The sequence below is a fragment of the Suncus etruscus genome, chromosome 5 (genome assembly GCF_024139225.1).
Source record: "Suncus etruscus isolate mSunEtr1 chromosome 5, mSunEtr1.pri.cur, whole genome shotgun sequence".
Taxonomy (NCBI): Eukaryota; Metazoa; Chordata; class Mammalia; order Eulipotyphla; family Soricidae; genus Suncus; species Suncus etruscus.
This window is the reverse complement of record NC_064852.1, coordinates 96,615,224-96,639,050: the sequence shown is the minus strand read 5'-3', so window position 1 is coordinate 96,639,050 and position 23,827 is coordinate 96,615,224. Positions and strand designations below refer to the sequence as shown.

At 36.2% G+C, this 23,827-nt stretch overlaps 1 protein-coding gene across 1 annotated transcript in view; it reads left to right on the top strand.

The window, feature by feature from the left end:
* UBR3 (ubiquitin protein ligase E3 component n-recognin 3) overlaps positions 1-23,827 on the top strand; it is a 175,430-nt gene that overhangs the window by 131,766 nt on the left and 19,837 nt on the right. The window contains exons 28-31 of the mRNA XM_049773377.1: positions 1,527-1,739; positions 4,574-4,710; positions 12,563-12,648; positions 21,412-21,517. Coding sequence (XP_049629334.1) covers positions 1,527-1,739; positions 4,574-4,710; positions 12,563-12,648; positions 21,412-21,517 — 542 coding nt within the window. The remainder of the gene's footprint in view (positions 1-1,526; positions 1,740-4,573; positions 4,711-12,562; positions 12,649-21,411; positions 21,518-23,827) is intronic.

The following is a 23,827-nucleotide window of genomic DNA, read 5'->3' as shown; positions in this document are numbered from 1 at the left end:
ATCACTCTCTGAACTGTGTAGTCACATATTTCCCTTACTCTTTTTACCCTTTCCCTTCCTCTGCAGTTGTGTAGACCATTGCTCTTCTGCTACTGGTCCATGTATAAACTGGTACTTATTTGCAGCTGTAGAAAGGTTGGAAACCTCTGGTCTATTACCTTAGTTATAACTGCCGGTCTATACTGGTATGCAGGGCAGTGCCACTCTACAGATAAAAAAAGACTGAAGAATGCTGGTGTTAATTGCAGAGGATTGATGTGAAATTGCAAGAGAGTAACTGAATATTTCTGGTTGTCATTTTAGAGGTAAAAGGTGATGGCAGCTTGGACTTAATCTTATCCAGGATATGATGGAGAAATTAAACATTTGAAGTATATATAGAAGAAGGGCCTTCTAGACTTGGGGAGAGATTGCATGTTGAACTTAATGGGGGAAGAAGAAAGATGAAATGATGGTGATTATTGAAAGGGTCTTAGTGGGCACAAAGTCTCATATTAAGCAGATTACCCTGTATCTGGTATGAACCAGTTAGGAGAAGTTAGCAAAGAAAACTCAAGGAAGGAGGTAGAAGTTCTTTCATTAGTTGTCCGTAGTTATGTGGAGTGGGAGAAGGGAAAAAGCTAAATGGGCTTCTAAGACAGTCATCTTTCTGCAGGAGCTTTAAACTCTCAGAGTGAAGGGGCAAGATTGGGGGTAGATAAAGGAGAAGGTTTGACATGGAGAAGGTTTAGGAAAAACATTTTGGAATCTCATAGGTTTTTGGAGAAAGATTCCCAGGGAATATTCAGGGATTAGTCGATGTTGAAAATAATTTTTTTTTTTAGCAAGTTCTTATTTCAATTTTCCTTAATAGCACTCAAAGTACAGAATTGGGAGCTTCACACTGGATTCATTTCAAATGAAAATTTTGTTAAGGTTGCTTGAAATATTTTGAAGTGGTAACTCATGGTGTGTAGGCAGGATAGGAAAGATTATTGATACACCTTTCAAACCTTGCGGGTTGAGTAAAGGAAATAGGATTTGGAAGTTAGAATGTAAAATGTTTTAGTATATTTTCAGATATAGATCATTTGGGGTCATTAATGAACAAGGGTATTATGGCATACAGGTACTGGAGTATTGTCCAAAGCAATAGGAATTTATAAGGTTAAGGTACTGACATATTGGTAGATGTATAGGAGAATGGGTAGCTTGGGATGGTGAGAACCATCTAGATACCAAAACTTAGTAATGAGGGAGATGGGTAACAGGAAAAGGATATCACTAAGAGAGGTGAGTCACAAAGAGAGCATAATGTAAGAGTAATAATCTTGAATCATCAAGAGGTGGATACTGAATAGTGAGGTATAAGTGATATGGAGGAAATTAATTGATAAGCTGTAACATAAATGAGAGACTTTGTGTTAGGTTTTGTGATACATATTAAAGACACCTTTTTATATGATTCATTTATTTACTATAAATGTTGTACAAGTTTTATTTTTTGTGAAGTATTATGTCATAGTTCTGTTTATTTTATCTTTTAGAATGACCAGGTTCTCCAGGGTTTTTCAGTGGACAAAGGAGAATTCACATGTCCTCTCTGTAGGCAATTTGCTAACAGTGTTCTTCCTTGTTACCCTGGAAGCAATATGGAAAATAACCTCTGGCAACGTCCCAGTAACAAAAGCTTACAAGATCTCATAAAGGAAGTAAAAGACCTGCAGGGCCGGCCGGGAGCTTTCCCAGTAAGCATCAGTGTAAGGCAGAAATATCTGTTAATTCAACTATTCCCAGTTTTTGTTTTGTTCTGTTACTCTGATATTTATATTTTTAGGGGAAATTGATTTTAGATTTTTTTCTTCCAGTTTGTGGTTATTAAAAACAAATTGAGAGTAGTAGAAAAAGTAATTACTGAAGGGTATAAATGGCTAAATTTTTTGTTGTTGTTGTTTTTGGGTCACATCTAGTGGCACTCAGGGCTACTCCTGGCTCTGTGCTCAGAAGTTGCCCCTGACAGGCTCAGGGGACTATATGTGATGCCAGGAATGGAACCGGAGTTCATCCAAGGTTGGCCATTTGCAATGCAAATGCCCTTCCACTGTGCTATTGCTCTGGCCCAAATGGTTAAAATTTGGGGGGGGGGGCACATCCATTGACGCTCAGGGGTTACTCCTGGCTATGCCCTCAGAAGTCGCTCCTGGCTTGGGGGAACATATGGGACACCGGGGGATCGAACCGAGGTCTCTCCTAGGCTAGCACTAGCAAGGCAGACACCTTACCTCTAGCGCCACCATGCCTGCCCCAAATGGCTAAAATTCTAAGAAGCATTTCTAGATTATAAAATTCCATAATCTTTAGGGTGCTGAAATATTTTAAAACAAAATTAAATTATATGTGTATATATATATATTTATCTTGAAACATTAAGCACATTCTATTAATTTAAAAATATATATCCCTTAGGAACATGTAGATATATATTTTTTATTTTTGGGTCACACACTATGCCACTCAGAAATAGCTCCTGGCAGGCTTGGGAGGACCGTATGGGATGCCGGGAATCAAGCCAGGGTCTGTCCTGTGTTGGCTGTGTGCCCTACCGCTGTGCTATCTTTCTGGCCCCCTTAGGTATTTTAGTATAATATATTAAAACTCTAAAACACACATACTTTGTATATATGGAATTTTGTATTTAAACATACATGTATCTGTGTATAATTGTAACAATATTATATTATTGATTAGACCATTAACTATGTCAGTCTGTCTTATGGTGTGATTTGGTGTAAGACAACCCAGCACTATGTAGCAGGATTTTATTTTTAAAAAATTAAAGTTTTGGGGCTGAAGAGGTGGCGCTAGAGGTAAGGTGTCTGCCTTGCAAGCACTAGCCAAGGAAGGACCGCGGCTCAATCTCCCGGCATCCCATATGGTCCCCCCAAGCCAAGGGCAATTTCCAAGTGCTTAGCCAGATGCCCACACCCTGAGCATCAAATGGGTGTGGCACGAAAAACCAAAAAAAAAAAAAATTTAAAGTTTGATGTTTCATCTTTATTTATCATATAGATCCTGCAAAAATTTGATAGATATACAATGGCAGGAGGACTAGGGGAGTGGTTTGGAGTGAGGAAGACACTAGCGCAGTGGTGGAGGGAAGTGGTGGATGCTGCAGTGCTGAAATATTTTGTATATGAAACCATACTATAGTATTCTAGTATACTAAACCATACTAGTAGTATTTTAAAATCACAGTAAAAAAAATCATAGTAAAATCACAGCATCACATTTTAAAATCATAGTATAAAAAGTGATAGCTGTGGGGCTGGAGCGAAAGTACAGCGGATAGGGCATTTGCCTTGCTAATCGGGTTCAATCTCCAGCAGCCTATATGCTCTCCCAAGCCATCCAGGAGTAATTTCTGAGTATAGAGCCAGGACTAACCTCTGAACACCGCCATATATGGCCCAAAAACCAGAAAAAAAAATAGTGATAGCTGTGTCTAGTTTATGCAGTAAACTAATGGAAACTATGAATATTTGGCTTTTGAAATAGTAATTCATAGTTGTTTTTTTTTGGGGGGGGAGGTGGTTATATCTGGTGACACTTGGGGTTTACTCTTGGCTCTACACTCAAGAATTACTCCTGGCAGTGCTTGGGGACCATCTGAGATGCTAGGGATTGAATCCGCACTGTCCACATGCAAGGCAAATGCTCTACCTACTGTACTATCTATCCAGCCCCAAGTAATCCATGATTTAAATCTGAGGAGAACGATTCCTGTCATGGAAGTTCCTTTTCTTAGTTGAAGACTAATTATAGAATCAATATGCCATTTTTTCTTTTGTTAATCTCATCCATTGAAAAATATGCATAAAGGGACACCATAAGTATTTAAAAAATTAATTAATGGGGCCAAAATGATAGCATCAGCAGGGCTTTTGTCTTGCTTGTGTCTGATCCCAGGTTCAATCCCTAGCATCCCCTGGGGTCCCTGAAGCACTGCTAGAACTAATTCCAGAGCACAGAGCCAGGAATAACCACTGAGCATAGCCAGATGTGGCCTAAAAACAACCCCTCTTCCCCCAAAATAAGAAAAAGAAAAAACTGAGTAAAAGTCAGGAAATTTTTGGGACCAGAGTGATAGCATGGAGGTAAGGTGTTTGCCTTGCATGCAGAAGGATGGTGGTTTGAATCTCGGCATCCCATATGGTCCCCTGAGCCTGCAAGGAGTGATTTCTGAGCATAGAGCCAGGAGTAACCCCTGAGCTCTGCCGGGTGTGACACAAAAACCAAAAAAACAAAAAAGTCAGGAAACTTCTAAAATATTTTTATGACACCTATTTATTTGTTTTAGATATAGATCAACCATTAGTGAGTGATTATATATGTTACTGATCACAAAATAGAACTAGGATAAAAGTTTTCTAAAATTAGAGAAAATATTTTTCTGTTAGTCTATGTGCACTAAATATCACTGATAATGTACATCTATTTTGACTTTTTAATTGTCTAGTGCACTCATATATTAAATATCACAGAGATTATTATTGGAGAAAATGAATATAAATTTTCTGTTTTTATTTCTTTTCAGTCAGAAACCAATTTAAGTAAAGAAATGGAATCTGTAATGAAAGATATAAAAAATACTACTCAGAAGAAATACAGAGACTATAGCAAGACTCCAGGCTCACCAGACAATGATTTTCTCTTTATGTATTCTGTTGCTAGGTAGGTATATAGTGCATACCTTCATATTTACTTCATAGTTGGTTTTATTTTTCTATTGATATTTATTTGGGGAAAGGATGCATACTTTTCGTGTTGAAGTTATTACTAGTTATAGAACCTTTGAGAAGCATTTTAAATGTATAGTTTTTCTTTATTTTCTGAAGTTTTAATGATTCATTGGAGAGTACTGATGATAAGAGTCCTTTATGAACATTTGCAACTGTTATGTCCCTCACAACATGTGAGTTTTGCATGTAAAGGAATGTGTTACTAAGAAATTACTGTACTGGTTCTGAGGACTAAAATGTAGTATGTTAAACACTCTATAGAAGAGTTTTTTCGAGAAACATTTAAAAAGCACTTGTTTTAAACTAGTGTAAAATCTAATAATATTGTAGAAGACCCAAAGAAAAATCAAATAAGAAAGGGGAAGATTTTTTTTAGAAAAATCGAATAAGAAAGGGGAAGATTCTAAGACTCTTTCAGTAGCTAGCTGCAAGAAAATAAAAGTATATACACTCACTTTTCAGGTAATATCAATCTAACCAGATGAGTAGGGATTCATAACTTCAGGAATAGTTCCAAATAGAGGTTTTGGAATTACTAGTTAGTTGAATGAATATATTGTACTTTATATAAAAAAAGTAAAAGTGTGGGTCAGGATCTGGCATAATAACATATATATATTCTGTGGCAATGATTTTGTAGAGTTCTGTGTATGTCTAAATTCTTTCTTATTTTTGTGTTTTATACAAGAGGTAAGATTAGATAATGTGGCGTTAAAATCATACAGCAGATTAGTGTTAAGAGTATGACTAGTAGTTACATCTGTTTTGGTTCTAGTATTCTTTCAATTACTATCTTCCTTTTATCTTTTTCTGAGTTTAGCTTTACAAGTCAAATGTTACATGCAGCTCATCGTGCCCCATTCTCAAGAATAAAGAGTAACAAGAGAAAGTGAACTATTTGTAGTCTTTAGAACCCAGGGAAAAAATGGAACTAAACAGAAAAATTACAGGAAACAAGTTAGGGCTCAAGATAATGAATCATTAATCTTTGATCTGAGAATGAAAATGTTGATCATGGATTGTTTTAAAAGAATCTAATAAATTGGGAAGTAACTTTGTGGTTTGCACATTTCTAGACTATTGTTATTTATCCGGAATACTTGGAGGATGATATAGCAATTAACATTTTTGTCTCTAGGGAGTTACCAGTTACTGCATCCTGCAATAAAGTACACTATCTGTAAAAGCTAAATTGAATATCATTTAGCTTTTCCAAGGTCTCAAGATTTTATAAAACTTTGTTATAGATTGTTGGGATAAATGTTAGACAATTTAGTATGCTTTATATATGTGTGTGCTTAATTATACTTAGTATATATACATATACATAAAATGCATTTACATCTCTTCTGGGTCTATTAATTTTATTTAATTATATTTGACCTTTTAAGGACATCCTGGTTGAATGGGAATAATTTAATGTTAAATTTTAATATTGCTTGATACATATTTTGATTCAAATTTACTTTAGTGGTAAATTTAGATACCTGTTTATTGAGTTAAATTAACATTAAAGCATGCTATGATAATAGTCTTTTTGAACAATATATCTTTAGGATTTTTTAATAGCAAATTATGACAGATGTAAAATTACTAACTTATTGTATGTAGAGAAGAAGTAAGATAAATTCTCTCTTGCTCTGTCTTTCTCTGATCCTACTGATAAATTTTAAGGCAGCAATATAATCATTATGAAAGTGAAATACACCTTACTACCCTTTAGTTCTGTTATATAGGCTTGTAAAATTCTCAGATTGCATGCCATCTCTAAATTTTACTTAGTCGTAAACAAGAAAGTAAGGCCTGGGGAGTAGCTTAAAGGACCAAAGTCTCATGCTTTGCTTGTGGGATCCCTGGGTTACACCACAATATTTTCTCTCTGTACTCCTGGAGGTTACTGTTTAAATTCTAGCACTGCTAGGTGTGACCAAAACAAAATAAAACAAAAAACAGTTGACTCAAAATTTAATAAAAGAGCGCTGAAGTGATAGCACAGCAGGTAGGATGTTTGCCTTGCACATAGCCAACCCGGGTTCCATCCTCAGCATCCCATTGGTCCCCCCGAGCCTCCTAGGAGTAATTTCTGAATGCAGAGTCAGGAGTAAACCCTGAGCACCACCAGGTAGGTCCCCAAATCAAAACCAAAACAAACAAACAAAGTGAACTTAGGGAAAAGTATGTTGTATTTTATTTGTAGCACATGTAATTTTTCTCAAAATAGAAAGCCAGTCTTCTTAATTTCTTATATAGTATAAAACTTTATTTCATAGATACAAAAAATTATAGGCTCTGATTATTTTAATGCTTAAAAAGTAGACATAAAATATATGGAATATTTAAAGTTTTAAAATATTTAAGTAAAATAGCTTAGAAATAAAATTTAAATCAAATAACTTGTAACCATACATGTATGGTTATTAAATGTGTATTCATTGGACCATGTAAATTGATTCATATATAGTCTTGAGTAATTAGAACAGAACACAGCAGCTAGGGTTTCTGAATTGAGTTTCTCCTAGCTGAGTAATTTTCTTTGTTCTTTGGGGAGTTTAAGCAGTTATTTTTAAAAGTGAAGTATTCCTAACAGATTTTAAAGCTATTTTCTTTTATAATTATTTTATAGTTTTTTGTTATTTGACTATATATACATATATTTTTCTTTATATTAAATTACCATAAGATACAGAGTTTAAAAGTTGTTGATGAGGGGTCGGAGAGATAGCATGGAGGTAGTGCGTTTGCCTTGCGTGCAGAAGGACAGTGGTTTGAATCCTGGCATCCCATATGGTCCCCTGAGCACAGCCGGGTGTGACCCAAAAAACAAACAAAAAAAAAAGTTGTTGATGGTTGAATATCAGTCATACAATATTCACAACACCCATCCCATCTCCAGTGTTTATATTCTGCCATCAGTTTCTCCAATTACATTTTCATTGTCCCACCTACTCTTATACCTTTGTTTAAAATTTTATTCACATAATGAGGTCTTGGGGATTTTTTGAGGACAGTAAAGAAGATATTGTTGGAATGATACCTTTTTGTTGAATTAAAATTAATTAGAATCATTTTTGCAACTTTTAATGTGTCTCCAAAAATTTCTGTTGAAAATATTAATATCAAGTTAAATATAAAAGGTTCAACTTGGGGGCTATATTCATTTTAATAAAAAATTATTTTATTATTGAAACAAAGAATGACAATAATGTTATGAATTTATTTTTTTTCTAAGAATTCTGGAGCCATTACAAGTAACCTAGAAATATTTTTTAAATAAAATTTTAAATTGAATCACCATGAGATAGTTACAGAGTTTTTCATGATTTGTTGTTTATGATTTCATCATACAATGTTCAACACATCCCTTCACCAGCACACATTTACTACCACCGATGTCCCCACTTCCCCTCCCAACCCTCTGCTTCCTGGTCTGCCTCTATGACAGACATTTATCTTCTCACCAAGAGATATTATTAAGTAGCATTTGATCTATGTGTAGTAAGGAACATCAAAATTAGAGAAAATAGAACATGAGTAACAGATATAGTGGAGCGATATCCTTGAGTCATAAGACATCTTTAATAGTTTTTGTTTGTTTGCTTCTGGTGGTACTGACACATGCAAAGCAAATGTTCTGCCACTGAGCTGTATCCCTGTCCCTCAACACAAGATACTTCCAAATCACATTTAACAGAGTAAAAATATTGTTTTATATCCTATTTGTATTATTAAATTGTTTGAAATTTAAAAGAAATAGTTGCTAAAATACCAAATTATTAACTTTTCAAAACATATTCTTTCATACAAAGAGGAAATTCTCCTTTGGGGAGGTTATTGTTGGGTTAAAAATAATAGCAGTAGGTCTTTGAAAAGGAAGAGAGTTTCAGGCACTAAAGAGAATGTTATCATTAGGTTACACATCAAAACAGAGGTTGTTAGTTCTTTTTGTTTGTTTGTTTGTTTGTTTGTTTTTGTTTTTGGGCCACACCCGGCGGTGCTCAGGGGTTACTCCTGGCTGTCTGCTCAGAAATAGCTCCTGGCAGGCACGGGGGACCATATGGGACACCGGGATTCGAACCAACCACCTTTGGTCCTGGATCGGCTGCTTGCAAGGCAAATGCCGCTGTGCTATCTCTCTGGGCTCAGGTTGTTAGTTCTTAATTAGTTTTTGAGTACTTTACTAGATATCACAAAGAATTTAGAAGGTTTATTGAAAATTACTCCAGTTCTTCCGGAATTAAACTTTTAGTTGGAGGGATAAAACTAATAATATATATCAATCTAATACTCATTATATATCAATGTTATATACAATATATATCAATTTTATTCACAAGCCAGAATTATTCCTGCTGGCAGCTTACAATAGGATTTTATATCTATATCTATATCTATATCTATATAGTTTACATCTAGCTGGAAAAGGCAGGGAAGAGGTATATGCTGATGTGTTCTTGGCACTTAAAAGTTCCCATCTCCCCTACAAGCAGTTCAGATGGGTTTTCATGACCATCTTTATTACTTAAGGTATGGGCCGACATCCTTTTTGTTCTTTTTTTTTTGGGGGGGGGTCACACCCAGCAGCGCTCAGAGGCTACTCCTGGTTCTACACTGAGAAATCACCCCTGGCAGGCTCGGAGAACCTTATGGGATGCCAGGATTTGAACCACCATCCTTCTGCATGCAAGGCAAATGCCTTACCTTCATGCTATTTCTCCAACCCCTCATTTTTGTTCTTTATTCATTTGCAGTCATTCTTCATGGCACTTATGGTGTGAGCCAACATACCATGTCCTCAGGTCTAACTGGCCTTCTCCACTGGGGGTGTGTGTGGGGAAACTGCTTGATATTTTCTCCAGCAAATCCTGCAGATCTCTTTAAATCCTTGAGGAGATTCAGTTAAACTGAGTCTTGTACAACAGGACTTCTTTTTTTTTAAGTTTCTTCAATTTCAATTTTTTAAAAATTCTTGAGTTTTATTATCTTTTTTCATTCATAAAATCTTTATTTAAGCACCATAATTACAAACATGAGTGTAGTAGGGTTTTAGTAATAAACAGAACACACACCCCCCCACTCGCTATCCCTTTTCTGCCTAAGGAATTTTTTACATAACCCTGGAGATATACATTATAAAATAGGAGCATAAGTATAACACTTACTGATAATAAGTCATGGATAAATTTATTTTACAAAAAAATTTTCAAAATGTTACCTCAGATGAGGTCATGATGAGTTTAAAAGTTGACTGTGGAATACATGCAGATTGTTTTTCCTTTGGGAAATTGCAAAACTCAGGCTGAGTAAGTGGTAGGTTTCAACTCTGACTGCTTGCGCGCGCGCGCGTGTGTGTGTGTGTGTGTGTGTGTGTGTGTGTGTGTGTGTGTGTGTGTGTGTGTTTCCAATCATTCTAAATCTAAATCTTGACACTAGAATCTAGGGGAGGAAGTGAAGAAGGGAAAGCATAGTTTGCAAAAAGAAACCAGAGAACAGTTACAGGATTTATATTTGGGACAGTCCTGATGTCCAGACTGACAGTTTTCATGAAGATTGTTTTTCCTTTGGGAAATTGCAAAACTCAGGCTGAGTAAGTGGTAGGTTTCAACTCTGACTGCACGTGTGTGTGTGTGTGTGTGTGTGTGTGTGTGTCCTGATGTCCAGACTGACAGTTTTCAGCAGTCTTCAATTATTATTTTCAAAAAAATTTTTTTCTTCATTTTTCTTCCAAGCTAATCTGACTGTACTTTGTTAAAATACATAGAAAGCAGTCTAGTTTCCTTCAGAACAAAAAGGCTGACAGCACACCGTTTATTTCATATCCTCTAATCAGGAGGGTAGAAATAAAATATTATGCTATGATTTTTTTTCTCTTGGGGAAGATCAGATATGGCCCATTTCTGTGTTTTCTCTAGCAATTCTCAAATTGAAGACCCAATTTTGATGATGTGAAATATGGAAAATCAATATTTAGGACTGTAGAAATGATTAAGAACTGATTTTTTTTTAAAGATCCTAGATACTATTACCTCTTACTAAATTTTTGGAGAGGTAGTTTTAACTTTTCCCCCCTAAATTCAGAAAGATTGTTGTATAGGAGATACTCCAACCAAAATTTGAAAAAAATTACTTTGAGTAGTTTTCTTTCATGTATCTTTAAAATTCCTAGTAACATGTTTGTCATCCTTTAAAGTGTCATAGTTGATGATGGAATAGCAGAATTGTTCTTGTATTTATATTTTAATTAATATTTTTACAACGTATGTTAAATAAAAGATGCATTCTAATTCTGACATTTGTAAGAATTGACAGTGTTTCTGGTTAGCTCTTTTGAAAGTACTGTCTAGGAAATATTAGTTTTTATAAGAGAATATAGCCATTAATTTTTTTCTACAGATTAGGCAACAGAAGATTTGTGAAAACAAAATGTATTGATCTCATTTATATTCCCTTGATGAAGGAACACATGCTGGTCTCCGCTCGCTTTCTGTCCACTAATATGAAATCCTTGTCCCTGCTTCCTTGCTGGTAGGTTTTTAGAAGTTCAGTGAGCAATGCAAATCGCCTGAAGGGTGGAAAATTCCCTTGTCACACAGATGCCCTTATCAGCAGCAACCAGATGGAGCTCTAAGCAGGAACATTATCAATGTTAAATTGCTTTCCCTCCAGAGTAAAGAGGATTAAAGCATTCCTTTAGAAAAGGATGGCAAACATACAAATTTAGGAATGTTAATATTTTTAACAATATTCATTTATACGTAACTATATGAAAATAAAATTTCAAAATATTGTGTCCAAGTGATGCCAAAAACAGTTCAAATGTTTTATTTTAAATTTTAAAAAGGTTAATAATCTTTCTTGAATTGACTTGCAAATAATAAGCTTAAATTTTTGCCTTTTTTTAAAGATAGGCACAATTAGCATCAGATGCATATCTTGAATATAAACCAGCTTATTCAGTTTTAGTTGTGGCAGATAAGGTGTGTTTAATTTACTAATACTGTTTTTAAATACAGTTTAAATGATCACGAACTTTCATTTTATTTTATTTGGGCAAAATGATCTGTTTTGCTGTTTATATCTTTGGGTAAATATTGATAATTAAAGTGTCAGTTTATTAAATGCTATTCTGTAAGCTAGTGATTGCTGATTATCTTACATTTTAGATCTGTATAAGTAATACTGATGCTTTGCAATGTCAATGTACAGTGTTTTCATCAAATTGTCATTTTAAAATTTTATGAAAAATTGCTGTTAATTTCATGTGTTTTTCACAGCTATTTTATGTTAAAATGATTTTCAAATGCTAGTTTTGATTCCTAGATACAATCTAAGTTCCTATGAGTGATAACCATTTCTATGATAAAAATTGACATGCCCTTGAATTTAGATGTGATTATCCAGTGGCAATGTGTGGGGTACAAATTCTTTGTATAACATATAACATATAATATATATAATATATAATATATAATGCTGATTTATGAAAAACGGTACATTTCCCTTCTTTTCCTAAAGTCTGAGACTTTTAATATTTTGCCAACAGTTAAAACTTGGCAACAAATATACTGTAATATATGCAGTGTTTTTCAGGAGTAATTATGAACATATGAATAATAATAGAAAATTTCCACTAAAATGTTTTAGGTATGATAGAATATGACTTACTAATATCAAGCAAACTTTTAAATAATAAAGTTTTCAACCTTATTAGGATGCTCAAACATTAATAAAATAAAAAAATATCACTTTAGCCTAATCACTGAGGTAATTTTAATGCTTTCTTACAGAACCAATTTGGAACTTGAATTAATTCACAGAGGAGGCAATTTATGTTCAGGTGGTGCAAGCACATCTGGCAAAAGGTCTTGTTTAAGTAAGTGTTAGTGCTGATTCAAATTTGAAAATTATAATTTATTTAAAATTCTAAAAATTATGTCATTAGTGAAAATATGTGCATACAAATTGCTTTCACATTATATTTGTGCTTTTTATTTTTATTGTACTTTAAATTATATTTGTGTCAGTTTTGATAGTGGTTAAATGTTTTTATGATCAGTTTTGTACTTAGAAAAATTCTGTAGTTTGGGGCCGGAGTGGTGGCTCGGAGCAGCAAGGTGTAGGCACTAGCCTAGGACGAACCTCAGTTCGATCCCCCAGCGTCCCATATGTTCCCAAAAGCCAGGAGCAATTTCTGAGCTCATAGCCAGGAGTAACCCCTGAGCGTCACTGGGTGTGGCCGAAAAACAAAAACAAGAAAAATTCTGTATTTTGTTTTCTGCTGTGATTACTTGGCAAATAAATATCGTAATTGATCCAATTTACATTGATTCAGAATTAAAATATTTATTATTTCCAGCTATTAAAATTTTAATTATTTTAAATAATTTTGCTAATGCTTTGATTTAAGGAGATTTTCCAAAAGCAATTTGTGTTACTTGCAAATTTCCTATATAGAGAGAGCTATTATTTATGAAGGTATTCACAATATATTTTGCTGTGAAAATTAAAATTGGATGTTTGCTTTTTTTTTCTTTTTTTTCTTTATTGTGACTGAAGTTCATTATACAGAATTATTTACAGTACATAGTGACAGTGAATGAAGGGCTTTCCCACCACCAATGTTGTCCTCCCTCCACTCCTGTTCCCAGTTTGTCTCCCACATATCCCTTCTTTACCCCCCAGAATCCTAGTGTAACTGGTCTCCACCTTACAGCTTGTTATAGGTTGGGTATCTATTCTGTTTGGTGTTCCAGTCTGGTCATTTTTTATTTACACTACGTGTTCATATGATTGGTCCTGGTATCATTCTTTTCCCCCCTCAATTTATGAGGCTGAATGATTCAAGTTATGCTATTCTGTTGGAGATAAAAAGGTTAAGGAAAAGAGAAGAAAAAACTTGGTATCAACTACTAAAATAGAAAGAAAAAAGATCACCACATAATATCCACAAAAGTGAAAAAGAAAGAAAAAAGTGGAAGAAAAAAGAGAAGTGAGATAATATCAAAAAACAAACAAAAAAATAAAGCAAAACAAAACCAGAAAAAGTGGTGCAGTGGCAGGACTTGGTGTTACCCCACCTTTTTTTTTTTTTTTTTTGTATAGGCACAGTAAGTATTGGGGAAGGAAGGAAATTCCCGTGGCCTAAGAGATTCAGGGTTTCTCCACTCTTGAAGCATATTGTCATGGGAACAACTACTGGCTCCATACCTTCTCATTGCCATGTCCCAGGGTTTTGTTTTTTTTTTTTTTGTGTGTGTGGTGTCAGGAACCTTTCCTCTCAGTTGTGGATAAGAAAATAAGGCCACTGTAGCAAGCAATCTTGGTATTTGCACAGGTCCTAGGACAAGGCCTAGGATAGAGTCTTTAAGGCTAAGAGGTACTGTTCCAACATTGTTGGTGTGTTCCGTTTTTTGTATCATGTGCTCCTTGTTTTTGCTCATTCCCTAAGCCGAAGTCTAGGAAATTATGGTTCCAAAGGTTCTGCTCAGTCTCTGTTGTCAGAATTGGGCCTCTGCACTAAGAAATCTTGATTTTTGTAGGAGACCTGGGCTATAGCTTAGGGTAGGGTTTTCCTTAATGGTCTCAAGGTACGTTCTGCCCAGTCACAGTTGTCAAAGTCAGTTTTCTGTAGTTAGCGCTCTTACTTTTCATAGTTCAAAGGACGATACATCTTCTGATTTCCACTTAGTGTTAGGTGATGTGATAGGACCTCCTGGTCTTAGGTCAAGTTGTCATTTCCTCGCTGTCCTCATTGTCATATTAACACTGGCACAAGTATATCTCCCAACGGAGCTTAGTTCCTGGTATTGTTGCAGGGGGTTGTTTCAGTTCTACGTCTGGGATCTGGGATTGGAGAATGAACTAACACTGTCCAATCTTGTGGAGACTGAGTTGTATCCACATGACATATGTCCAGGATGAGAGGCACCCTTGTATAAAAAGTGTGAGTTCTTATCCTTAGAAGATAAGATCTTGTGCCTGAGTCCATGATTTCCCCTTATTAACTGTGCCTATACAAAAACATATGGTGTCCTTTTGTATTGCTGGTGCTATTCCAAATAAGGATGACAGGCTACACACACAGTATCTGTGGTATAGTTTGAGCTTTTGTCCCAAGCAAGACGTTTTCTTAGATTTTGTACAAAGCAGCACCAAAACTGGTGAGGGTAGAGAAAATATGTGTGTGTGTGTGTGTGTGTGTGTGTGTGTGTGTGTATATAAATAGAATATATAGATGAAATTGAGATATTAAAAAAAAAGAAAGGAAATTGAGAAAAAGAAGGAAAAAAAGGTATTTGAAGAAAGAAAGTAATGGGGGAGGCTGTCTGTATGTTTAGGAATACATTATCTTAAGATACATTATTATAAAGTATTAAGCTTACATAGGCAATATAGGCCTCCCAATTAGGTCTTCTGAGATATTCTTGTGGGGAGTGAAAGCCAAGGTACTTTTTCGTATCATAGACTTTGGTATAGAGTTTAAGATATGATTTGCGGCATTTCAGAGTCCTGTAGTGTCCTTGAATTGGAGGTTTTGCTGTAGCTGAATCCAGTATGCAACTGTCCACGATTTGATGGGGGTGAGAGGGGTCACAAGCTTGAGTCAAGAGGCTTATTGGTTGTGGTTTCTTGCTGAGACACAAGATGAGGGATCGAGAGGGTGTCTTTCATTGAGGAGCTGGATGGTGGTCTGTTGGGAAGGAGGTCGGTCTTGGTGCCTAACAGGTTAAAAATTGAGGGTAAAGAGGGTTAAATAAGGGGGAGATAACAAATTCAGGTTGGGATATCGGGGGAGTAGAAAGGTCTTTGGGTGTGGAAAGGCAATTTAGAAGAGGGGCCATATACATTGTATAGATGAAATATTAGATAAGGCTTGGCAGTCAGAGAGGACAACTGTATAGAAAGTAACGTTCACTTAGACACTGACTTCAGAGGTCAATTTGAGTGCTATCCTCCATATATAGGATATTCCATTTCCTTTCCTATAAATAATCAAGAATTAGAATATTTTTGAATGATGTTAAAGAGGGTATATGTCACGTGGGCGCAAATGCGCCGGCGCGCTTTTGAAAATCGTTATCGGTTAAAAAAAAAAAAAAAAAAGGACACCAGCCCTGCAGAAGGGCTGCTATGGTTGAGATAAATCTGCTTTGGCTAGCTGTCCTATCCAATCCTCCAAGGCCCAGGTTACCAGATGTGGCCATGAAGACCATTCTGGCGTGGGGCAATCTGGCCCCCCGGACTAACTGGCAGTCCGGGGGGTTCTTTGGCTAGCTGTCCAGCCCAGTGCCCACCACATGCCAGTGCAAGGGGCAAAGATGTTTGCTTTTTTTTTTTTTTTTTTTTTTTGGTTTTTGGGCCACACCCGGTAACGCTCAGGGGTTACTCCTGGCTATGCGCTCAGAAGTCGCTCCTGGCTTGGGGGACCATATGGGACACAGGGGGATTGAACCGAGGTCCGTCCAAGGCTAGCGCAGGCAAGGCAGGCACCTTACCTTTAGCACCACCGCCCGGCCCCAGATGTTTGCTTTTTTAATGGATATTCCTTATACTGTAAAATGAGCATCTATTCCCCAGTATATTTTGTAAGGGTATATTTGATATGAGGTCAATTTGGAACTTAAAGTAGATATTTTATATACATATTTAATACTATCACTGTCTTTGTTATCTATACATCTATCTACTCAGAAGTAATGTGAATTATAGAATTAGTATTACAGTCACATAGAGCTAATTACTGATCGCAGATCATTGGAATTAAAATACTACTTAATGTGATTGATAACAAAATAAAAATTGTTTGAAATGCAAAATGAAATTTAAATTTATTGACAAAGTATTTTTTAAATGCTAAAAGCCTAGTAATTAAAACCATTTATAATTGTATACATCTGAATTATTTCAAAGCAAGGAATTGATTAAAAAAAACTCTGAAAAAGGAGCCGGAGAGATAGCACAGCGGTGTTTGCCTTGCAAGCAGCCGATCCAGGAACTAAGGTGGTTGGTTCAAATCCCGGCATTCCATATGGTCCCCCGTGCCTGCCAGGATCTATTTCTGAGCAGATAGCCAGGAGTGACCTGAGCACCGCTGGGTGTGGGCCCTCCCCCCCCAAAAAATAAGAAAAACAAAAACAAAACAAAATCCTCTGAACTTTGGGGCCATGGTGATAGCTAAAAGTGCTGGAACTCAGGTATGCTGGATGATTTTATAGACTTCAAAAACTAAACTTCAAGCAAAATAATAGGTGTTTATAATTTATTCATAATTGTAAAATTTAATTTTACATTGAAGGTGAAGTTTGTTAGATGGGGTAAAGTATTAGTAATTGTTTTAAAATCTTATGCCTTTATAAAATTAGTTTTACTTTATGAACCTCGTACTCATAGTTTAATATACTTTTCATTGTGTTTTATTTAGTTTGTAACTTTTAAAACATGATTATAGGTATTCCTCTTCCTATATGTACAATTATATTTGTTTAGTACATTTTAAATTCATTCCCACTGATAGGGCTTATAGACTAAGTTTTGATAAGAAAAACAAGGTGAATTTTACAAACAATGAAAAATACTGTTAGTAGTCCAACTTTTAGTTTCTTTATTGAGGTTATCTTTTAAGTTTAAAAGTAGATATGTAACTATGCAGTTCTAATTAAAAACAATATAAAGACTTTTGTTATGTACTAATTGGCTGTAGAAGATGCTTTTGGTTATAATCTCAGTTTTTTGTCTGTTTGTTTTGGTACTTGGGCCACATCCGGCAGTGCTCAGGCGTTACTTCTGGCTCTGTGTTCAGAAATTACTCCTGGCAGGCTCAGGGATGCTGGGGATCAAAGCTGAGTTGGCCATGTGCAAGGCAAACTCTCTACTTACTGTTCTACTGCTTTGACCCCAATCTCATTTTTTTTTTTTGTAGAAATGTAAAGCTGTGTGTATGTAAAAGGAAATCTGAGAGCCTTAGGTAGAATTGGAGTGGGAAAAATAACTAGCAGGGGCCGGGCGGTGGCGCTGGAGGTAAGGTGCCTGCCTTGCCTGCGCTAGCCTAGGACGGACCGCGGTTCGATCCCCCGGCGTCCCATATGGTCCCCCAAGAAGCCAGGAGCAACTTCTGAGCGCATAGCCAGGAGTAACCCCTGAGCGTCACAGGGTGTGGCCCAAAAACCAAAAAAAAAAAAAAAAATAACTAGCAAACAGCAAATTTTGCATCCTTTTTGTAGCTTTTCCAATAAACTCTGGGATGTCCTAACAAAATGCTTCCTATCAGAATTTGCACCTACTTTCTAATTTGTAGAAGGAAAGAATGTTAAATTTTTAATTGTGGGGGTCCCCATATCTGATAATGCTCAGGGGTTACTCCTGGCTTCACATTCAATGATCACTTCAGTGGCATTTAGGGGCCAAAATCCGGGTGCCAGGAATTGATTAGGGTCAGCCGTGTGCAAGGCAAGCATCCTACCTGCTATACTATCTCTCAAATCCCTTCTTTCTAACATTTACGTTTTTTAAATTGTATTAGAGACTAGGAAAATAGGCACATTGCAAACTCATTTCTATGCTGGCCATGGATTCAATACAAAACAAGTTACTAAGATAGCATCTTTTGTGCTTTTGATAAAATCAGATAAACTTCTAGGTAATTGAAGGTATAATTCAAGAAATTCTTGAAGGAAATTATTGAAATAAAGATTTCATTCAGTTACTAGCTGCATGAAAAGAATACAAAACTTCTTGCCTTGCTATTTGGCTTAATCTTGATATTTTTCTGAAGGAGAATTAGTTTGGAGGCAGAAGTGATAGTATAGTAGGTAGGGCATTTGGGGTTTACATGTGGCCAATCCAGAATCAGTTCCCATGATCCTATATTACCCCTAGTACCCCTAGTACCAGTAAGAGTAATTTTAAGTGCAGAGCCAAGAATAACCCCCAAGCATCCCAAAACAAACAAATTTGTTTTATTTAATTAATTTTGTTTGGTGGTCACATCTGGTAATGCTAAGGGCTTAATCCTGGAACTGTGCTTTGGAATAGTCTTCCTGCTTCATGATCAGGGGTCACTCCTGGCAGTGCTCAGGGGACTATATATGGTTGTAGGGATTGAACTCAGGTCATCCTTGTGCACAACTGCATGTAGTTTCTTAGCTAAAAATGTTCTTATTTCAGTGTTACCAGTGGAACACGTTATTGAAAACAGTGGAAACTTTGGAAACAATTTAAAACTGGAGTTAACAATGTTACTTACCTGGTGGAATTTTCATAAAAATTAATTTTGACCTACGTAAAGTCACTTTTCTGTTTTGTGTTTGGGGCACACCTGGTGCTTGGGTGTAGCTCCCGGGGGGTCCTTGAGGGGATCATATGCATGTAGATGTATTCAGCCTGTTGAGTTACGGATTCTGTAATGGGACTAATTTATTTATTTATTTATTTTATTTTTGGGTCACACCCGGCAGCGCTCGGGGGTTACTCCTGACTCTGTGCTCAGAAACCGCCCCTGGCAGTCACCGGGGACCATATGGGAAGCTGGGATTCGAACCACTGTCCTTCTGCATGCAAGGCAAATGCCTTACCTCCATGCTATCTCTCCAGCCCATGTAATGGGACTATTAATACAGTGTTTGGCATGTAATATATATTCAGCTAGTGTGAGCCATTAATAGGATACAATTGAGAGAATTTACTCCTGGTCTCCGCTCAGAAATTGCTTCTTGCAGACTTGGGGGACCATATGGGATGCCAGGGATCCAACCCATGTTCGTCTGGGTTGGCTGCATTCAAGGCAAATACCCTACCACTGTGCTATCTCTCCAGCCTTGGCGTTTAGTTCTTCTGTTGTCATAGAAAAATGAGATTGAAATGGACAGAAATGTCTGTCATAGAAGTTATTAGGATCTGGCTCCCCTGAATCTGCCTACCCTACTGAATAGATTTCTTTTCTAATTTTACAGCCTCTCATGTGTATTAAGAGAGCTTCCTAAAACAATAATAACAGTGCTTTCTCTCTTCCTCTGCTCCTGTCCCTAAAGAATCAAATAGCTACATTTTAAGCCCAGGGATATAAAATCTTAGTTTTCATTAGTTTATAAAATGAATGACAATATATTTGTGTTCTTTGGCTTTCATCATTTAAAATAATCAATTTAAGTCATGTCAGATACTTCAGATACTATCTTGAAAATGACTTTTGATTGACTAATAGTTGGGATATATGTGTCAGACTAACCCAATCAAATCCTTTTCATTCATGCCAAAAGAAGCATTTATATGAAAGAAAAACGGGATTTTGTTTAGTAATTAAAATTCTTAAATGAAAGTTTTTCTTCTAAATATCACCAGTGAAATTAACTGTAGATATCTTTAATGATATAGATAAAAAATAGAATAATTCTAAATGAAATTTATGTTTTATTTTTCTCATTTTGAATCAAAAGATGTTAAAAATCATTCAATTTAAAGATAAAAAAAATTTTTTTTTTGTTTTTGATTTTTGGGTCACACCCGGTAGCGCTCAGGGGTTCCTCCTCGTTCTACTCTCAGAAATTGCTCCTGGCAGGCTCAGGGGACCATATAGGATGCAGGATTCGAACCACAGTCCTTCTGCATGCAAGGCAAACACCCTACCTCCATGCTATCTTTCTAGCCCTGTCAATTTAAAGATAATTTTGAGGAAAATATGAGCAAAGAGAGAACTTTACCTAAAATCATTTTTATGAATGCTGTTGTCTTTTTGGAGGAGCACACCTAGAGGCACTCAGGTGTTATTCTTGACTCTGTGCACAGAAATAACTCCTCGAGGGCTTAAGAGGATCATATGGGATGCCAGGGATCAAGCCCAGGTTGGCTGCATACAAGGCATATGCTCTACTTGCTGTTCTATCACTTTGGCCCCATGTTGTCTTTATTATTCTGACTGGTATGTTAAAAGTGTTAACAAACTTTGATTAAGTAGAGACCACAGTCTTTTGTTTGTTTGGTTGGTTGGTTTTTTGAGCCACACCAGTAATGCTCAGAGGTTACTCCTGGCTATGCGCTCAGAAATTGCTCCTGGCTCGGGGGACCATATGGGGATCGAACCAAGGTCTGTCCTAGGTTAGCACATGCAAGGCAAATACCCTTCTTCTTGCACCACCGCTCCGGCCCTGAGACCACAGTTTTGAGTAGCACAACTTGGCAAGGTTGAAGCAATAAAGCAAAGAAAAGTATATTTGCAAAAAGATTTGAAAAGTTATCCTTATATAAAGTTTACAGCATAAGGACAGTCAAATTCTTTTTTTGGTTTTTTGGGCCACACCCGGCGGTGCTCAGGGGTTACTCCTGGTTCTCTGCTCAGAAATAGCTCCTGGCAGGCACGGGGGACCATATGGGACACCGGGATTCGAACCAACCACCTTTGGTCCTGGATCGGCTGCTTGCAAGGCAAACACCGCTGTGCTATCTCTCCGGGCCCAGGACAGTCAAATTCTAATAAAAATTATTGTATTTATATTTTAGTCTGCTGTTAAAACATTAACTTAGTCATACTTGATGAATTATAATTAATGCTGTGAAACATTTTATAATGAGTTAACTAGAAAATTTGTCTGAATTTTGTTCTGGAAGAGTTCTGTGAACTTTCTAATTACGTTTTCTTTTTTAGATCAGCTTTTTCATGTATTAGCCTTGCATATGCGACTTTATAGCATTGATTCTGAGTACAATCCCTGGAGAAAACTTACACAGTTAGTAGAAGAGATGAGTTCACAGTAAGTACTGAAAGATTAAAATTAATTAAAGCTCTTTTGAAAAATATTTTAAATATGAATTTAGGATTGAAATTCTTTTTATTTTATTTTATTTTATTGAAATCATTGTGATTTACAAAGCCCCTTATAGTTGAATTTCAGATAAGCAGTGACTCAGAGCCATTTCACCATCAGTGTCGACCTCCCTCCAATGTTCCCAAGAGTGCATCCTATACCACCATCTTTTGCCCCCTGGCCTGCCAGTATAACAGGTTCATTTAAGTTTAGATTGTTAAAGTTTAGGTCTCTTGATTCTACTGTTGTTGAATTTGGCTTGAATATTTAGTTCTGTCTTTTTTTCTCCACCAATGCACCTGAGACTACTTAGATCCTGGCCCCCATGCTTTCTTTTCTCTTCTTAATTTATAGAAAAATGCAGGCATAATGTATAAAACAAAGTAATTTGTGTCCCAAGGTTTTATGAAAAAAGGTAAGAGCCCCTATTTAAAAGATAAAAAAGAAAAAATTAAAAAGATGAAGAAAAAAAGGGGAGCAGTTTTTTTCCATAAGCACAGTAAAAGTTGGGGAAAATAGAAAGGAAAACTCTTTGGTCTAAAACAGGGAGACCCTACCCATGAAGTATGTCACAAAACCAACTATAGGCTCCAGGCATATTGAGTTGTCTAACCCCAAAGTCTTACTTCATGGTCCCAGTAAAAGTTGTCCTCAAGAACAGAAATTCTTGTGATTTTTTTTTCCTTATGAAACATAGAAATATGAAATAAAAATGACAAGTGTACTAGCAGCCCCTGTGGATTCTTGCCATAGTTCAATATTTCATTAGATAAGGCAATATAGTTTTTAAAAACATGTTTCATAAGAGTTATTTCCTGGGCCAGAGCAGTAGTACAGCAGATAAGATTATTGCCTTGCCTTGCATGTGGCTGATCTGGGTTTAATCTCTGGCACATGTATGGTCACTAGCACTTCAGGAATGATCCCTGATCATAGAGCCAGTAGTAAGCCTTGAACCTTGTTGGGCCTGACTCAAAATAAATAAAAGATTTATTTATTTTTTATGTTTTTATTTTTGGGGGGCCACACCCATTTGATGCTCAGGGGTTACTCCTGGATAAGCGCTCAGAAATTGCCCCTGGCTTGGGGGAACCATATGGGACTCCGGGGGATCAAACCGAGGTCCTTCCTTGGCTAGCGCTTGCAAGGCAGACACCTTACCTCTAGCGCCACCTTGCTGGCCCCTAAAAGATTTATTTTTAAAATATTTTTATGATGGACAATTTCTCTATATCCACTATTTTGTTACTTTGAATATACGTTAGCAGGTTGACTGCTTATATCTTGCCAGCTTATAAATTTTCCAATAAATTAGTTGATGCCTTAGCAGTTTTCAATGATGGTCATTAAGTTGTGGTTGTTTATTTTATGAGCTCATGAATTTTTATGTATTAAATGTGTTTCATTCCATTTCAGTTGTTGTTTTTAATAGGAATTGATTTATTTTAAGTTAGTGGGACTCCTTGTAGGTTGGTTTACTCTGACATTTTTTTTTTTACTCTGACATTTTTTATGTAGCTTGGATATCCCTACTTTCTGTCATAGCAAATTGACCCATATTTATTTTGTACATTTTCTACTCTATACCCTGAATTAATCATTTATTCATATAGTTCTTTTAATGGAACAGGGTATTCAGAAATCACACTCTGAGTATTAAGTGAGTAAACATAAATACTGGGTAGTGTGTAGGTCATTTGTCATCATTTCACTGGACAGAATTAGGAAGATTTTTATAGGAACCTGATACCAACAACAGCTAAAGTGTGAAAAAATTACACTGGGACCACGGAGAATGACTCGGGTTGGACAGACTGGTATGCCTGGAGCCCAGAGTCGGTCTTATGCCTTGGGGGTGAGGCCTTCTTGTAATCAGGCCAAGGATTTTTTTTTCCGTTTTCCCCATATTTTCCTGGGCCTATTTAAACAACAGCGATTGCCACTGTCAGACCTTTAATATTTTTTCTTTAACCCTTATCCTTTAAGGAAAAAAAAAAAACAATTTACTGAACTTAAAAACAAATAACTGTAGTAGAATGCCTGTCTTGAATACAGGCAGGAGATGGGAGGGGGGCATTGGGAGGGGGGAATGTTATACTGGTGAAGGGGGGTGTTCTTTTTGTGACTGTAACCCAACTATAATCATGCTACTTAAATAAAAAATATATTAAAAAGAAAGAATTAGGAAGATTTTGAGTTCTTGTGTTTGTTATACAGTATAAGATTACAATGTTATACTTTTTTCTTCACTTTTTC